We start from the raw sequence: 20,071 nt of genomic DNA, 5'->3' as shown, positions 1-20,071 counted from the left end.
AAGCCATAAAAGAGAATGAAATTTTGCCATTCACAGCAACATGGATGAGCTTGGAGAAAATTATGTTAAGTGAAATAAGCCAGGCACAGAAAGAGAAATACTGCATGTCCTCATTCATAAGTGGGAGATAATAAAGACAAAGAAGCAACCAAGCATACATACCAGCTCTAAAAGGCTTTATAATTCCCATGAAGAATAGATCTTATTAAATAATCTCAGAACAAATGTCAAATTTCCTATTATTAATTAGAGAATTCTGGTACTAATAAAACAAACAACCCCACACGTAAAAAAATGTGATGCGAAACACTCTTCGTCTAATATAATGTTCCAAGCACATACCAATGTATAATATCAGAGTACTTCAAAAATTTCGTGGAAGAATAGAATTAAAAAACAATATGGATCTTTCCGTGAACTTTCTGAAGCACCCTCAAATAAAACTTAGCACTCACCTGGTACCAGGCCGCTTTTGTAAGGCTTTACCCAGGATATGAGATGGAGCACTCCTCCTCCTTTCTGCTTCCATTTTCTGTGAGGAAAAAATATTGAAATGAAGACCATGTGGCTTATAAGGGAAGTAAATGTTGATTTTCAACTCAAATCAACAAATTTTCTATTGCCTATCTTTACCTAGTAAGTAACCTAAATTTCATTATGGAGATAAACTATAACATCAAAAATGGGATAGTAAGTGTCAAACATGGTATAGGCAGTGTTTCTTATGAGAATAAACAGGTTAAATGTTGATCTGAGTATTTGGGAAAAGTAAGATCATAACCATTACTATTGCTTATCATGTGTCAGGCCCTATGTTAAAGGCTGGACATAGATTATCTCATTTATACCCCAAAATGTCATCAGGGTAGGAACTACTATTCCTATCTCATAGGCAGGACAGGCCCCAAACTGAGCTTCAAGGAAAGACAGTACTTGGAAAGATCCAGTAAAAGAGAAGAAAAAAACTGTTAAAGTGAAGGCATAGAGACTAAATTTTTACATAAACATTTAATCAACTTTTAAATTTTGTTCTACATTGAAATATTTGCACATTTGGGAATCTCTTCCTCCAAATAGGCTTTTTTAGTGTAACTTTTTTTAAAAAAAGAAAAAAATCATTTTTTCTCCTCTAGGTGGTATATTAATAGAAGATAAACTGGATAAGTCAGGTACTCTGTTTCCAATGACCTAAAATTTGTGGTGAATGAGGCTTGGATTGTCCAGATAATTACTCTCTAAATTCAATCTTAATATCTCTAGATACAGCCAGAGAGCCTCCCACTAGAGACAGATGAGTAAAATTAACAATATAACCACAAATAGCCATGAGGGAAGTTCAGGCTGTGTCACACTAAAGCCATTCTTCCTGCTATACCCTTTCGCCCTATCCTAACCAGAAGTCTCACCCATGTCTGTGGGTGGGCCTAGGGCAGTCATGCTTGGGAACTGGATGTTGCTCTAATAGGAACCATATAAAACTAACCAGCTGGCTCAGTGTCAGTATCTCATTACATGACTCATAAAGGAACTGTTTCTTGGCTAGTAAAATAAAACCTACATCCTAGCATAGGAATAGAGGAGGAATCATCCAGTGGGAAGGGGATACTGAAATTCTTTGGCACAATTCTTATCCCACAAATTCACAATGGCCCCAGGGATCTCTCCCAACTTACTGTTGTCATCACTGCTCTGGCCTTAGTGTTTCTGTTCCCCTCATTAATCTTTTGGCTCACATACGGAGTCTGTACACCCAAATCTTCTTACCACAGCTGAGACAGCAGCTGAAACAATTATTTAAAACACTGATCAAAGACAAGAAACAAATGGGTTAAGAAACAGAGAATATCAAACATATTGATCAGGAGTTATTAACCATGAATCAGTTTCAGGCCAGGTTACTTGTATAACTTTTTTTGCATGATGTATATTTATTTGGTGCTTTTCTTCTAGAGAAACAGCCCACAGCTGTCAGATTTCCAGAAGAGTCTAATCTCTCCCAACCCTAGTGATTTCAATCACCTAGTTTATATATTCTATCTTGCTAGTCTCATCTCACTATTTCTATTAGTCACACCTCTTCGGAACCTCAGGAATCTAACATCCTGAGGCTAATGTAACTGCACAGGTTGCAGGGAGAAAGGAAATTTGGAAGACAAGTATTTGTATAGCAGGATATAGCAGCACCTCCCGATGTGAAGAGTCTCAGTAATGGAATACTGCATTGATTTTACGACAAAAAAAGTGGCAGTTTGTTCATATGCATCAAGCTATAGTCTAAATTTTTTGCAGGATTCTGTTTCGCCTTCAGACCTTGGCTTGATTCCTACTACCTGTACTGTATTGTTACAGCAGTAGTTACACCAATTGTCTGGTTGGGGTTATTGTTGGATTCCTGCCGACACAGGCAATGGTAAAGCTACGTGACAACACCAATTGTGTGGCTAGGCAATTCATAACTAAAGCCAAAACATTTCATTATTTTAGTTATACTAAGTTTCCACTTGTACTGTCAGGGCTAGGGCTCAGACACTTCAAAGCCATTGTACAGACTGGGTCATAGACCCCTCACACACAGGTCCACACTAGGTAATTGGGAAAGATCCCGGGAGCCATTGGCAGTCCTCAGCAGTAGCAGCAGAAGCAGCAGTGGTGGTGGCTTCCCAGGACATCCTGGGGACACCGGCAGCAACAGCTTGCAGCAATGGCCTCCAGCAGCAGTAGCTTTATTTGTAATAGCCAAAGCCTGGAAATAATCCAGATGTCCACTAATAGGTGAATAGATAAACAAACTGTGGTCTATCTCTACAGTAGAATACTACCCAGCAATGAAATGAACTATCAGTACATGCAAATCCACAGATGAATCTCAAACCAAAAGAAGCCAGGCAAATGTAAAGTCTGATTCCGTTTATATAAAAGTCCTGAAAATGCAAATTAACCTACAGCAACAGAAAGCAGGCCCGTGGGTGCCTGGGAATGGGGAGAGACTAAAGGGATTAGAAAGGGACAGGACGGAACTTCGAGGGATGATGAATATATCCCTTACCTTGACTGTGGAGATGGTTTCACATGCATCAAACTTATGTCAAAACTCATAAATTTACAATACTTTAAATATGTACAGTTAGCTGTATGTCAATTATACCTCAATGAAGCTGTTGAAAAATTTTAGCTCCTCAGTTGAACCAGCCACATTTCAAGAGCCATATGTAGCACAGTGGCTACTAAACGGGACATTATAAATAAAGAACAGTTCCATCAATGCACAAAGTTCCACTCAACAGGACTGCTCTAGACCAGGGGTCAGGAAACTACACAACAGGGAATAACAGCATGTTTTTCTAAATAAAGTTTTACTGGAACACACAAGCCCATTCATATGCATATTGTTCACAGTGCTACAATGGCAGAGCTGAGGAACTGCAACAGAGTAGGTATGTCCTGCAATCCTAAAATATTACCTGGTCCTTTAAGAAAAGGTTTGCTGACCCTGCTCTAAACCATAAATTCTGAGGACAGGAATCATATCTGCCTTGTTCACCACTGTACATAACCTGACTAGCATTGATGAAACACCTAATATGTAGCAAGCACTACTCTAGGCACAGGGAGGTAGCCTTGAACAATACAGAGAAGGTCCCTATCTCAATATTTTCACAATCTGGGGAGAGATACAGGTAACAGATGAAAAGCAAGTAAATAAAATATCAAACAAGGATGAATGCTGAGATGACAATAAAGCAGAAGGTACAGAGCATGACTGTGGGGCAACTTCCATTTAGGTAGTCGGGACAGCCCTGTGGGAGAACCTAAGGTCTGAACAACATGAAACAGTCAACATTGCAAAGACACCATGTCCTCAAAACAGGAATGCATTTGATGATTTGATGTATGAGAAAGAAGGCCCACGTGGCTAGAGAACACACAAATGAGGATGAAAAGAGGTCTAAATGTTGTTATAAATGTGACCGAAAGCCACCACAAAATTTTAAGCAGGTGAGCAACATTATCAATTTACATTTACACTGAGTAAAAAAGTGGGAAAAGGGCAAAGCAACCTTTCATTTATTGGGCAAGTACTACTTGATAAATGATGCTATTCCTTAATTATTCCCCCTTTACCAGTATGCTTAATAACACTCAGAACTGTTCAGGAAAATGTCTTATTTTTTCCCAATTCTGTAAGTTTACAAAAATAAAAAATGCTTTAAAACCTCTGTCAATTACTTAACATTCATTTATTTTCCCAAATGTAGCACTAAACTGGTAAATTCATACGTGTTATTTAGGAAGACTTGAACACACACACACACACACACACACACACTCTCTCTCTCTCTCTCCCCTTCCATCTCTGAAGGGGAAAAGCGACAAGGACAAACCGCAGCTTGAATACATCAAAGGCTGAGCCGGCACTACAGCCCATACATCATCAAGCTCACGACACCCATAGATGGCTCTGCGACACGGTTAAGGTCCTTGGGAACTTACATACACTCCTAGATGGCGTACAGATCTCACCTCTCTTCAACTGACCTCCAGCCGACCCACGATCCTGTTGGGAAGATTTATGAAAGACAGTAAGATCAGTACAAGCAGGGAGCTAGAGGTATAGGTGCAATGCCTTAAGATATTTCCTAAGTAAGAGCTACATGATCCCTCCAATCGCATCTTCTTTCCAGAGAAGCTGGAAGAGCACCGCCACGATGAGGAACAAAAATGGCCAAATATCCAATATTGTAAGGTTTTGTGCTTGGAGTAAGGGGGCGGGGATGGTGGCAGATACGGATAGAAGCATCTAAATCAGTGTCTAAGAGCGGCCCACGTGCACTTGCTCAGGGAACTGTTCCAAGGAAACCCGACCCCGATCGGAATGCTCCCGCCACACCGCGGCCATGTTGATCGGAATGGCAACGCTACAAGTAGTTGCCCACATCCCTCCTCCCAGCTTTGACAGGGAACACGTGCCACCCCCACGCCCACACAGACACCGAGATCCCTCTCCAGCTCTGCCCAAGTCCCGAGGGCCAGGGGACGAGTGCAGGGCGAAGGCTCCCCACCTCGGCCCTCGCGACCCCCTGACACAGCCCCCGGCTCCCACACGGCCCGGCTCTAAGCCAAGCCAAACCTCCATGTACCCGAGTTTCGACTGTTAGCATCCATAGTCGCACCTCCAAACTCTGACCACCACTTCGGAGACCTGCGGCCGATCCAGGACCGTCCAGCAGGGCACGGGAACACCTCCCCTCCCCAAATTACCGTGGAGCAGCCGCACCTCCGCAGCTAGATGAGGGGGCTGAGCCCGTCCACCTACCTTCTAAGTGGCTGGCTGCTGCGCCCACGCAGATGCCGGCGGTCCTGATGACTTCGGAGATGACCCCGCCAAGGGGCGATGCGCGCCCAGACAACCTCGGGGTCTCAGGGTCCAAGCACGCAGAGGGGCCAGGGGAAGGTGACCCCCCCAGTCCAGGCCCCAGGCCCGGACTGAGGGAGGAGCCGGGCTGCCGATCCTGCGGCGGGTGGAGACGGGGAGGGAGGCTGCGGGTCGCTCAGAGACGGGTTAAGACTTCGGAGACGGGTTAAGACTTCAGAGACGGGTCAATACTTTGGAGACGGGTTAAGACTTCAGAGATCAATAAGGCAGCTGGTACCGGAGTGAACCGAGAGACAGCAGTGCGGTCGTCGTCAGGGGCAACAGAACACGTGAAGGCCCTGAATGGAACACCGAGGGCCACAAGCCTCCAGCATTAAAGCCCCGTGACGGCATCCAGCTCACGTGACACGGTGGCGGGCTCGGAGGGCGTGCGCGGGGAGAGGGAGCTGCGGCAGCGGCAGCGGCAGCCAAGGGCACGAGACCCCGCTCAGCATCCTCACCTTCTTGGTGCCAGGGCATCCGGCGATGAGAGACACTCCTGTCAGGGAAGAGGAGTGCCCCGGCTGCCCCCACTAGAGTCTCCTGCTGGGGGGACATCGCTTCCATGAAGAAAATGTTCAAGCAAATCCCATTCCAGGAGGAGGCTTCACGGTCATGTCTGCGGGCTGGCGGCCAGAGGGGAGAGGACGTGCAGGCTGAGGCGCCCGCGCTCAGGCGGGGCGCCAAGCTCCGGGTGTGGGCAGCGCGCCTCCGGTGTCGAGGCCATGTATCGCCGCCTGCGCTCGGCACCTCCAGCTGAAGGCGATTTCGGTGGCGACGGCCTGTCAGTGCCGGCCCGCCCCGCCTCGGGTCCGCCCCCTCCGCCGTCCACAGGCCTCTGTGCTCTATGGATGGGTTTAACAGCCTATTGGACACAGCTAAAAAAAAAAAAAAAAAAAAATCAATAAATTATAAGATAGGTCAGTGTAAATATCCAGAATGAACCATTGAGAAAAAAAGAGGTGGAAAACACAGAAGAGAAGGCAAGCAACAGAGGACACAGCCATAAAGTCTAACACTTTATAATTGGAATCTCAGAAAGACAGAAAGTAGAATGGACCAGAAGAAATATTTTAAAAGATAATGGCCTAGAATTTTTCAAAACTGCTGAAAAGCATCAACTTGCAGATTCATGAATTTCTATGAAAATTAAAAGAAAAAAAATTTTAAGAAATCTACATCTAACAAAACATGGGAAGTTTAGTGAATATGAAAGATAAAGACAAAAATTTAAGAGCATTCAGAGAAAAGTGGACTATTTCCTTCAAAGAAACAACAAATAGATTGAGAGCTGGCATTTCAACAGAAAAGAAAAAAGAAACCAGAAGACGATTAAAATACATTTTCAAAGCTCTGAAAAATAATTACTGCCAAACAAGGTATCTATATTAAAAAAAAAAAAAAGATATTTAACTCAGCAAAAATATCCCTCAAGAATGCAGGTAAAAAAATTTCCAGGCAAAGCAAAGCTAAGAGAATTGATCACTTCCAGTATGTCATTAAAGAAAATAACAAAAGAATTCTTTAGAATTTTAAATTGAAGATATGTACGAAGAATTGAGAGAACAAAAGGGTGAGAGTGAGGTAAAATAACTGTTTAAAACAACAATAATAGTATCTTCTTAGTTTAAAATAAACAGAATTAAAATACTCAAAAACTGTAGTGTATAAGTCAGGAAGATGTGAAAATATTTCCGAGGTCCTTGCATTGCCCAGGAAGAGGGTAAAAATGCAATTAACAATAAATATTAAGCTTTGATAAAGTGATATATCTTAATATTTAGAGTAATTACTAAAAAAATCATAAGAGCATGTAACTACTAAGCAAACAAAGATTAAATAATTAAAGTTATCAATTCAGTAACTAGAAACCTAAATAACTAAAAAATTCCTTGTCTAAAAGCTAGGAAAAAAACAGCAAATTAAACCTAAGGGGAGTAAAACTAAAGAAATAATAGTGTAATGCCAATAAAAATCCAAATAGATTTTTAGGTAAGAATTGAAAAGCTGATTCTAAAATTTCTATGGATGATCCAGCAATCCCACTACTGGGTATATGCCCAAAAGAATGGGAACCATCATGTCAAAGAGATACTTGCATTCCCATGTTTACTGCAGCTCTATTTATAAAAGCCAAGATATGGAACCCACCTAAATGTGCATCGACAGATGACTGGATAAAGAAAATATAGCATATATACACAGTGGAATACTACTCAGCCATAAAAAAGAATGAAATTCTGCCATTTGGAACAACATGGATGAACTTGGAGAAAATTATGTTAAGTGAATAAGCCAGGCACAGAAAAAGAAATACTGCATGTCCTCACTCATAAATGGGGCTAAAAAAGAAACAGCAAACACAATAAGACATGGAACTTTCAGAAGGAGAGATCAGAGCTATAGTTGTTAGAAGGGGAAGGGGAGTGGGAGGAGGGTTAGGGAGAAATTGGTTAATGGACACAAAGAATGAGTAAGTTTATAACAATGAATATGTCAACTACACTGATTTGATCATCACGTATTGTACGTAAATACTGATAGTCAATTCTGTACCCCACAAATATGATAATCAATTATGTTGCAATTAAAAATAAAATTAAAAAATAAAATTTGTATGGAATTACAAAGGTCTAAGAATAAACACAGCATTCTTGAAGAATTAGGTGAGATAATTTTCTTTACCAGGTACCAAGACTTCTGAAAAATCTCCATTATCAAGATAGTGCAATACTACATAAGGAGAAGACAAATGGATTTAGTAGATTAAAAAGATGGGTATTTCAAAAGAGGCTGGAATCGTGAAGGAAAAAAATGGAAAAAACAAAATTTCTGAAATCAAAAATTCAGAAAGAATTGACTGTAAATCGGACACAATAGAAAAAAAAAAAAAAACCAATAAACCTGAAGACAGGTAAACTGAAATTATCTAAACTATCCATACAACTTAAGATTAAGTAGTCAAGTAACTAGAAATCACAACTGACTTTAACATAAGAAAAAAATTTTAATATCCCTATATATACTAAAGAATTCATAATTAAAAACTTTCTGACAAAAATTCTCCAGGTACCACTGACTTCAATGGTGAATTCTACCAAGCTCTTAAGGGTAAAACAATCTTACAAAAAACATCCAATTCCTCTTATGTGGCAAGTATAACCCTTACATCAAAACCTGCAAAGGACGTTATAAAAAAAAATTATAGGGCCGGCCCCATGGCTCACTTGGGTGAGTGCGCTGCTGGTAACACCGAGGCCGCAGGTTCGGATCCTATATGGGGATGGCCGGTGCGCTCACTGGCTGAGCGTGGTGCAGACACCACCATGCTGAGGGTTGCAATCCCCTTACCAGTCCAAAAAAAAATTATAGACCAGTTTCACTCATGAACATTAAAGCAAAAATTCTTAACAAAATACTAGAAAATTGAACCAAGCAATATATAAAAAGGATAGCACAGAATGACCAATTTGGGTCTTACGCAGGAATGCAAAAATTGATAAATGTAATTCAGCATATTAACCAATTAAAGGAGAAAAACTGTAAATCATCTTAGTACATGTACAAAAAGCACTTGACTAAATTATGCCCCTTCATAATTTAAAAAAGAAAAGCACTCAACAAAGAAGGAATAGAAGGGAACTTCCTCAATTTGATGAAAGACAACTATGAGGTAGGTAAAAAGACTTTGGTTAACTTTCTAGCTCTATGTCCTTGGCAACCTGATAACAGTAGCATGTCCACAAGCTTTATGCTTATAGTAAAAATGACGTCTCATTGGTAGAATGAATCTGGACTTGAAGAACTATCAATAATATGATAGGAAGTACAAATTCAGGCTTTCTTGTAATGAACATGTCTCCTACAGAAACCCTGTAAGAGATAGCTGTAGCGTTGTTACAAGAGATAGCAGCTTCTGAGGGCATGAAGCTTCTATGCCAGGATGGTTCTCCCATCCACTCAATGTGGATCTTGTCTCCTTGTACCTGAAACTCTCACCTGGGAACCAAAGATAAACCCATGTAATGCAGTAATGGCTCCCACAGAAGAGGCATGCCTGAGTCTGCCCTGAAGCCAAGTATGGCAATCAAGTCTTCCACCACCAAATGTTTACGTGAACCTAAGAAGACCCTTGGGTAGGCAAAAATGGAATAATACATTCTAAATCATACTTAATAGTAAAATAATAAATGCATTTCTCCTAAGATGTGGAAAAAAGCAAGAATATTCACTCTTACCACTCTTTATTCAATATTATATATTAAAGCTCCTAACCACTGAAATAAGGCAAGAAAAATGAATAAACCACATACAGATTGGAAAGGAGAAAATAAAATGGTCTTTAGACCCAGATAACATGGTTGTTTATGCAGAAAATCCTAAGGAGCCCACCAAAAAATAAATCCTAATAGCACTAACAAGTAAATCTACCTATTTTACAGGATACAAAAATCAAAACACAAACATTAACTGTATTCAAGGTTTCTTGTACCAGCAGCAAACAATTTGAAAATAAATATTTCCCAAGTAACACTGACATGTTATCAGAAATCATAAAACACTTAAGAAACAAATATGAAACTCTAAGACCTTGCTCCAAAACTCCAAAACACTGCTGTCAGAATTGAAACTCTAAAGAAACAAATGAAGAGATACAGCAAGCTCATAAACTGGAAAAGTCAACACTGTTAAGACATCAAATCTCCTCAAACTGATCGATGATATTGCAGTTAAAATCCCAACGTGTTTTTTATAGAAACTTACAAGCATCTTCTAAAATTTATATGAAAATCCAGAAGATTTAGCACAGGCAAAACAATAGGCAACAATACTGAGGAAGAATAAAGTTGAAAGGCTCATATTACCTGTTTCCATGACTCACTGTGAACCACAGTAATTAAGGCAGTAAATGATACCGGCAATAAGGATAGATAGAGATCACATGGACCATAATAGGAAGTGTTAAAATGGACCCAAATAAACAGATAAACTGAGTTTAGGCTTGAGTTAAAAGTTATTCATTGGAGGAAGGACAGTCTTGGAGGAAGGACAATCTTGTGAAAAACATGATCTATAAGAAGTGAAAATCCACATGGAAATAAATACATCTCAATCCTCCCCACCTCACACAACATATTAAAAATTAATTACAATAGAACATAAAAGCTACAACTATAAAATTCCTACAAAATAATCAAGTATAGTATGTTAGTGACATCTTGCTATGGGCAAAGCCTTCATAAGGCACAAAAACCACTAGCCAAAAAGAAATTAAAATGATAAACTGGACTCCAAAGTTAAAAATTTCTCAAAAGACACCAAAGAAAAAAAAAAAGCCACAGACAGAAAATATATGCAATAATATATTTGACAAAGGATTTAACCAGATTCTATAAAGAAAAAAATCCTTTTTTTTTTTTTTAAGGGCCAAAAGACTCGAACAGAAACTTTTGCAGAAAATAGGAATGAAAAGATGAAACATGAAAAGATGCTTAACATCACTAGTCATCAGGAAAAGCAAATTATAACCACAACAGGACACCACTAGAATGTCTAAATTAAAAAGACTAATAATACCAAATTTTCAAAAATATACGTAGCATCTGGAACTATCAGATAATTACCAATGTATATATAAGAACACAACCACTTTGGAATAAGGTTTCACAGTTTTGTTTAAAGCAGAATTTCTCAACCTCAGCACTACTAATATTTTGGACCAGACACTTGTTTGTTGTGGAGAACTATTCTGTGCATTGTACGATGGGTAGCAGTATCTTTGACCTCCACCCTTCCACACTCAGTTGAGATAATCAAAAATGTTTCTAGACATTGCAAATGTTCTTGGGCGGGCTAAATCACCTACAATTGAGAACTACTGCTTTAAAGTTAAACATACATGTACCCAGCAATTCCATACCCAGGTGTTTACCCAGACATGAACACATATTTCCATAAAATATTTGTACATGAATGTCTACACAGTTTTATCCATACTATCCAAAGACTAAAAATAATCCAAACGTCCACCTACAAGTAAACAGATATTGTATGCTTACACAATAAAATATAATGAAGCACTGAAAATGAAGTAACTACTGATATTTCCATTAACATGAATGAATTTTAAAAACAGTATGTTGAACATAAGAAATCACACATAAAAGAGTACATGCTATATGATTATATTTATATGATGTTCTTAAATAGGAAAAGCTAAGCTTTGGTCAATGAAATAACAGTGATTGTGTGAGAGGATGTTAGGGAGCTGGACAGGGCACAGAGGAAGTTGTTTAAAATCTGCACCTATGCAGTATGAAAATTATACCTCAAAATGTAAGAAAAAATCAATTTTTATGATATTGCATTAAAACTACAAATATGCAGACAAGTTGAGAAAGTGACAAAAAAGTAGAGCATATAAGTAGCTCTAAAGTCACATTATTTTTTTTTTTGATGTTACAGTTATATATTTAAATTTTAAATAGTACTTAGGGAGGGATGTGAGAAAGTCAGTGCATTCTTTGCTACCACCTGCTACATAAGCAAACCAAGATACTCAGGCACTGCTTTCAGATATTGTACTTAACTAAATAGATGCTTCAGTTTTCATAACTCGACACAGATACCAAGGCTTAGCATAAATTCCTCTTTAATCTTTTTCAGTTAGCTGGTCACCAATCCCTTAATTAAACAAAGTACCTCACTCATTTATTTCCTGATACATTCACTCAATTGTCAAATGTACTGCATGCTTCCTTGCAAAGGTCACAGTCTTCATAGATCCATCTGCCAATGTAACCTGTCACATTTTAAAAGTCAGCATGCAGAGCAAAACCAATTTAAGATTAACATTTTTCATTTCCGTGTAATTTCCCATGACAACTCACCCTTATATGCACCATGTTTCCTTCATTTCACTAATGAGCTAATGAACATTTATTTCACTTCTTTCGGAATTGGATGCATTTGGCAATACCAACCATTTAAATGTGCCAATGTCTAACTCTAAATAGGTTTTTAAAATGTTTCACTGTGTTCTCTGTCACTCCTAAAGCTACCTGGTACTGAGTTATTTCAATAAGAGCCCAGACTGGTAAGAAGTTGTAACACATTACCAAAGACCACTATGCTGCCAGCCATCCAGTCATATAAATTGAGGTGTCTTCTGACTCCAGCAAGTTAGAAACTGATCACCGGTAGATGTAGTAATCTCCTAACAGTGAGAAGTATGTGATTTTCACTAGATCAGAGAGGGACCGGATGCCCAAATCCACCCTCAAAGCATACCAGCAAATGGTATGAAATGGCATATTTAACATGCCTATACACATATTTTTCCATAATACAAACTATAAAAAGTAAAGCTCAAAACTCATGTTCACTGGGGAAAACATACAGAATACAGTGTAAGAAATACTACAGAGGGCTGCTATTGGCTGAATGTGTCCCCAAAGTTTTATGTATTAGAAACTTAATCCCCACTCTGACAGTGTTTACAGGATGGGAAATCTTGTGATGGTTATTGAAAGGTGGGGCCTTAAAGAGGTGATTAGACTGTGAAGAATGTGTCCTTGAGAATGGATTGATCCATTCATGGAGTAATGGGCATGGTTCTGATAGCTTAAAAAGGAGAGCAACTGAGAAGCTTAGCTCTCTCTCTTGCTCAACCATTTCATCATGAGGTATGCTGCATTGCTATAGTCACTACCAACAAGAAGGTCCTCACCAGCTGTGTTCCCTGGACTTTGGACTTCCTAGCCTCTAAACTGGAAGAAATAAATTTCATTTCTTCAGACATTGCTCAGTCTCAGGTATTCTGTTATCAGCAATAGAAACAGACTAATACAAGGGTATAGATTTGAATGGGGAAAATGGAATGCAAATAATATTTTCTAATGTAAACAGGTACAGGTTTCAGGGATTTAAGAAAACAGCTGAGGTACAATTCAAGGCCAAAGGCTAAACCAAGGCAGATATTTCCAGTTAAAAATAATGAATTGGGTGTACCCACTTTGCTGCCTCCAGCAAGGAATACATTTAAAAATGTACAAAAAATAATTTAAATATAAACTCCCAAAGTCCAAGAGAAAGAGAAGACAACAGAAAACAACAGATGTTAACAAAGCCATATACTGTGTTAAGCGGATGAATAGTAAATAACTCAGCAGTGAAGAAATTACAACCTAAGTACCTTCACAGGGCAATGCCCACAAGATGCCAGCCTAGCCACACGGCCAATGGACAGATGATTCCCACCTCACCAAGGTGCAATAAACCAAGGCAAGATCCATTCTCTCATTACATACAGAACACAGCATCAATTCAATTACTTCACATTTCCTACTGGAAAAAAATAAAAAACAAGCCTGATTTCTCCTTCTGATTGTCAAGTAGCCCCAAGCCAATCGGGAAAAAAAAAAAAAAAAAAAAAACTAGTATTATTAAGTACTTTAATTGCTTACACAGTAATGGTTTTGCAATACCAGTTTTTGTTGTGGTGGTTTTTCCTAAGAACACCTTCACTCTGTCCACCCACTATGTGATTTCATGTGTGCGGCCTCTCATCTTTGTGCATCTCTGGGAACCAGTACTTTCTATCCTTTCTAAGGAAAGCAAGATAGCTTCTTTTTATGTTTTTCTAGGCCCAGTACTCATTTTCACACTAGCAGTTGCAGGGCTGGATCTCCCTTCTCAGCACTATGGCACTTTCCAAAACAATTAAATGAGAATACAAGTTTTTTTTTTTAAACATTAGTAAGTTTAAAACTACTTTTTATAGGCAACACTAAGATATAAACTAAAGCCCTTACTATATTTTGTCCTCTTCAGTTCTGCTATAAATAAACTAATGCAAAACCTTCAATATCAAAATTTATAATTCTGCAATGAATGATAGAACCAGATTCCAGGAAAAGGCTGACAAACAACTACATAACTAAGTGAAAGGTGCATTTGTGCCTTTGAGTGTGTGTGCATGCACACATGGTGGGAAGCATGGAGGGGAAAGAAAAGGCTCATGGACCTCCTAGACTTAATTTGGTGGAAAAATAGAACCATAAACAAAAAAATAAATTTTATAGGTTCCAAAATAGAAACCATGATAGTTAAAGAACGCGGGTAGACCAGCAGACCTCACCAAAAGACAAGTAAAGCACCAATAGTAAGTGCTGCTACCTTGATAGGTAAATCTCTAAAAGCAACAGCCAATTATCTTGAGTGAGCAGAAGAGAAAGTTAGTCTTGAGTTTGCTTTCGGTCACTTATAAGTAAAAGATCTACTCTCTTACTTATAGATCTCTCTTCAATGATGAGAGAAATCATTCTTACTTGCTCATTTATTCAAGTACCATAATGTTCATAACAGTAAATAAAAAGTTCTAATTCAACAAATACCATGTACACAAGGCACCCTGCTACACTTTATATCTGAGATGGCAGTGAAAAAGAACATAGTGATTTCAATATCCTGTACTCCACATAGAGTCTCAAAGAAGAAAGTTCTTCATCTTCTATCTGGGTTCTACAACTGGGTCAGGTTCCCTCAGCCACTGGTTCTCAAAGTGTGGTCCACAGACTCCAAATACCCTTTCAATAAGTCTGCAAGGTCAAAACTTTGTTCATAACAATACTGATGTTTCACCATATTGACATTATCAGTTATGACACAAAAACAGCATTGGGGTAAAACTGTTGGTACCTTGGCACAGATCAAGACATTGGTGCTCTTTCACCTCAGCCGCCACCATGCCATCCAGACTGAGAAGATCTAGAAACTTAGGGGCCACGTGAGCCACGGCTGCATTGGCAAGCACCAGCAGCATCTGGGAGGCAGGAGTAATGCTGGTGGCATGTATCACCACAGGATCAACTTTGACAAATATCACCCAGGTTACTTTGGGAAAGGTGGTATGAGGCATTACCACTTGAAGAGGAAGCAAAGCTTCTGCTTAGCTGTCAACCTTGATAAACTGTGGACCTTGGTCAGTGAACAGACACAGGGAAATGCTGTCAGAAACAAGACTGGAGCGGCTCCAATCTCTGATGAGATGCGATCAGGCTACTGCAAAGTTCTGGAAAGCTCCCAAAGCAGCCTGTCATCATGAAGGCCAAATTCTTCAGCAGAGAAGCTGAGAAGATTTGGGGGGAAGGGAAGGTCTCTGTCCCAGTGGTTTGAAGCCACATGGAGAGAGGTTCATTAAATGCTAACAAATGCTTTTTTAAAAACAAAAACAAAGACATCAACAAACTGTACTCATCAGATATTCTCTACCATCACATGCTTGTAATAAAAGATGCCAGTCTCACTTTAAAATGCCCTCCATAAACCAGTAAAAACTGATCATTAAATCTTAACCCTTGAGTATAAGTATTAGTTTTCTGAGGCTGCCATAATAACAAATTAATGCAGATTTCATGGCTTGTCAACAGACATTTATTCTCTGACTTCTGGAGGCCAGTAGTCCAAAGTCAAGGTACTATTAGCAAGGCCACACACACCCTCCAATGGCTGCAAGGGGAGAATCCATTCCTTCCCTCTTTGTTTTTGGTGGCTCCAGGCATTCCTTGGCTTATAGACATGTCACTCCGATCTCTGCCTCCATGATCACACTGACTCTCTGTGTCTTCTCTCCTTCTGTCTCTGTGTATTTTCTCTCCCATCAGGACACTTGTCACTGGATTTAGAACCCACCTGAATAACCCTAAATGATCTCATCTCAAGATCTTTATTATATCCGCAAAGAACCTTTGTCCAATTAAGGTAACACTGGCAGGTTCCAGGGCTTAGGATATGGACATATCTTCTGTGAGACTGCTATTCAGCCTGCTACAAGACTTTTTAATACCACACGTGGCCAAATGGCAAGTATTCGTAAAGCACTTCTGTTGCACAGTGAAATATAAAAGTTATCTTGAGGAAAAGCACTTGTGAGATTGAGTTGCAAACTGAACTAGACTCTTTTTAAATGGGCACCACTTTTACTCACAAGAACAATTGACAAACCACAGTAACAAAATAAACAAGAGCAGCCCTGAAAGCTAGAAGCTGGTCTGGTATCAGCAGAGTCTTGATGTTGCTAAGACCTGACCCTCACAACTAAGCCTTCATGTTCTCCTGTTAAACAGAACATCAACATCAGACTAGGACACTGACCATGATGGGTCAAGACAAAAACAAAAATAAAAACATCAACACTCCCCAAACCACAAGATGACTAAACATCCTCCTTTCCTAGCTAATAAGAGTGACCACAATTCCTTCACCAATTAAAGCTTTAGCCTCCATTTATTGCTTCCTCCTTAAATGAGATTTATTAAGAAAACCAGTAAAAGAATCACCCCAATTACCCCACAGCATCTAATCCAGAGTACGGCCCCCTTCTTTTAACCTTCCACTGAATCATTTAACATAAATCCAAGTCCTACAGTAAGTCCTGTCTAATAAATTCTTATTGAGATGCCCCATGGTTCTTCATGGTGTGCATTCTCCCTTGCCACCACAAGTAATTAACCCAACTTGTTCAACCTCAGGTGTATTAGTCTGTTTTGTGTTGCTTATAACAAAGTACACGGAACTGGGAAATTTATGAAGAAAATGAAATTTGTTTGCTTACAGTTTCTGAGGCTGGGAATTCCAAAGTCCATCTGATGGTGGTGACAGTGACCAAGGGTCTCACACAGCAAGATGGTTGAAGCAGAGAGAGCAAGACAGACTCTCCTCTTCTTTTAAAGCCCCCAGAACCACGCCCTTGACCTCCATTTTTAATCCATTCACTATGGCATGGTCCTACAATCCAATCACCTATTTAAGGCTCCACCTTTCAATTACCATAATAGGATTTCCCACCCTCTTAACAGTCACAGTGTGGGCTAAGATTCTAAAACATAAAACTCGGAGGACACAATTTAAACTTCAGTGAGTTTGGGGGAGGACATAATTCAGTCCACTACAGGTGTGTTCCTGGTAGTCTCTGGCAGGAGGGCACTGACAATGGTTTTGAGCCTTGGTCAATTACAGACATCTCCTCAAAAATGCACAAAGTGAGCTTATTACTTCAAAGAAAACTGACAGTATTTATTGCCAATGATAAAATTCAAGCTTTAAGAGCAAATTTGATTGTGGGAAATTTGTATCTACTGTGCACTGGATAGCTTCCCAAAAAAGATTTTCCTAATGAGACCATTGGTGATAATAAATGTGGTTTTGATACTTATAAAATGAAATAGGTCAGTATTTGGAAGATCTGCATAACTCAGAGAATATTTTCCAAATAAACAAAACATGAGGTTAAAAAATACAGTTAAAAGGCCTTTCTGGAGTACAAGACAGACCAATGGACTTGACTGTAACAAAGAACAAAAGGTTCATTGATGTGGTTTCAGAATTTATATGAAACTATCACTGGTTGAGTTCTGGTGTGCTATCAAAGAAGAATGTACACATCTGAGAGGGGTATTAACACATTCCTCCCTTTCCAACTATAAATCTGTGCAAGGCCAGACTTTCTTAATATCCTTCAAAGGAATATATTGCAACAGATTAAACTCAGAAAATATTATTATAATCCAACTGTTTTCAACTCTATTCAGCAGATGTTAAAGAGATTTGTATGGTTAACAATATATAATGGTGTTATTTTCTCACTAATTTTTATTTTAGAAGACAATTATTTTTCATTAAAAACCATTTTAAGTTAGCAAGCAGCATTTGCTATTATTTTAAATTAACAAATATTGTAAAAAAAAAAATTCAGTGTCAAAGGAGTTTACATTCCCAAGAAATTTAGATAATTATTTTTTTGAGTATCTACCTCATAATTCTATTAAGTTTAGCATTTACTAAAAAACATAAGAAATCAAAACTGTGAGAAAAATGAGATAGTACCTTTTTCTTAGGGCAGACTAAAAAACGCACTAAATATAACCCATTGAAATGAAAAATCAGCACAGAAATTTAAACATCAATGGTTGGGTTAAAAACACAGATTAGGTACACAAAAAGATGACAGAGGTAAACTGGAAGATAAATCTGAGGAATTAAACAAAAAGGCAGCACAGAAAATATAAAAAGGAGATTACAAAATATGAACAAAATGAAGAGACAACATATATCAAATTGGAGTTTAGATACAGAAAACAATGTTGAGAATTTTCTAGCACTGGTGAAAAAGACGAATCTTCAGGTTCAGGAAGTACAAGAACAATCACTGAATAGTCAGACAAAATTTTAAATGCAATCAGAAAGACAAATCACTACAAACACTGACAATTAGACTGACACCAGCTGTAGCATGTGCTGGAAGACAGTGGGATAATAGATCAAAGATAACTGTCACACCCAATGACTCCAACACTTGTGAGTAAAAGAAAAACATTTTCAGACACAAAAAGATTTACTACTAACATACCCTTCCCTCACTGAAAGAACTACTAAAAAATGGTATTTTAAGAAGAAAACTAACTCCAAAAGGAAAATGTAGGTCACAAGAAAGACTTGAGCAAATAAGTAAACATGTTGCTGTAGTTTTAAATAATAAGCACTGCTCTCTGAGGGGGAGGGAGTGACTAAACTGGAGGTAGGAGAAAATGTGAAACTAAAATACTGAAAATGGTAACATTTGAGTTGGGAAAGTGTTCCAAGGGTCTCACACTGTACAAGAGCAAGGTAGAAATATTAGTTAACTTTTGACTTAATTATGTCCAGTATGCTTTTATACCACGGAGGATAACCACAAAATTTGGATGTTTAAGATAACCAAGCACACACAACAAATTAAAATACACTGCTGTATGCAGAAAACCAACAAATAAGTACAGATACTGATACAAACCCCTTGTGTTTCACTAACTCCCACTCTTACACTTTTATATTATATATAACATTTTTATACTTTTATATTATATATAACAACATATGAGAAAACAGTGACGGTGTCAAAGCAACTAATATTAGAAAAGCTTAGTGTTTTTTCTCTCAAGATAAATATATAAATACGAAACCTAGTATTTTCTTTCTTGTATGCCAAAGGATCACCCTGCTCTTTGGAAACCACAGGTACACATACATAACCAGAACTGTACAGGCAGTTTCCCAGATGAAACAACCCTTAACATAATAAATCATGAGTTAATTAGGCCAAGAAGGAGCTAAGTGAAGGGTATTCCAAACAGACATTAACAGCATGAGTAAAGGCTAAAAGGATAAAACAGCATGATCTGTGAAGGAAAACTTAAAAGTTTGAAATTTGCAGTTTTGAACTGTTAGGACATAAAGCAGATCTCTCCGGCATTCACTCCCCAAAACTAAGAGGTGACATCCTTATATCCACTCTCAGTAAAAACGCTGCCAGTAGATCTCAGTGAAGCAGCCTAATCTTTTCTACCCTCCTCTTCTCATAGTAATCAATGCCCCACACTCATTACATATTATCAAGTCTCAGATGCCTGAATATATTTGCCTAAATTGGAAAGTAGACAGGGTTTTATTGTGTGGCCCCAAAGGAACATGAAATCTGACTTCCACTTTCTTGGAGAAAACGAATTTCCTTAGCACAAATGCACTTTTATACTGCCTTTTCTCAGAGTGCATCTCAGTATAAAACAAGTAATCGTGACACTGACTTCCAATAAGCAGTAAAATAATCCCACAGAGAATTAT

General features: G+C 38.6%; 1 protein-coding gene and 1 pseudogene across 1 annotated transcript in view; one reads left to right on the top strand and one right to left on the bottom strand.

Moving 5' to 3' along the window:
* Positions 1-5,449, bottom strand: part of LOC134374920 (rho GTPase-activating protein 20-like) — a 100,998-nt gene extending 95,549 nt beyond the window's left edge. The window contains exons 1-4 of the mRNA XM_063093077.1: positions 5,315-5,449; positions 4,522-4,555; positions 1,674-1,781; positions 456-532 (exon numbers count right to left, since the gene is read on the bottom strand). Coding sequence (XP_062949147.1) covers positions 456-532; positions 1,674-1,682 — 86 coding nt within the window. The 5' untranslated portion in view covers positions 1,683-1,781; positions 4,522-4,555; positions 5,315-5,449. The remainder of the gene's footprint in view (positions 1-455; positions 533-1,673; positions 1,782-4,521; positions 4,556-5,314) is intronic.
* A 9,710-nt stretch (positions 5,450-15,159) lies between these two features.
* Positions 15,160-15,589, top strand: LOC134376257 (large ribosomal subunit protein uL15-like; annotated as a pseudogene).
* Positions 15,590-20,071: the final 4,482 nt, after the last annotated feature.

The sequence above is a fragment of the Cynocephalus volans genome, chromosome 4 (genome assembly GCF_027409185.1).
Source record: "Cynocephalus volans isolate mCynVol1 chromosome 4, mCynVol1.pri, whole genome shotgun sequence".
NCBI lineage: Eukaryota > Metazoa > Chordata > Mammalia > Dermoptera > Cynocephalidae > Cynocephalus > Cynocephalus volans.
This window is presented reverse-complemented; position numbering and strand designations above follow the sequence as displayed.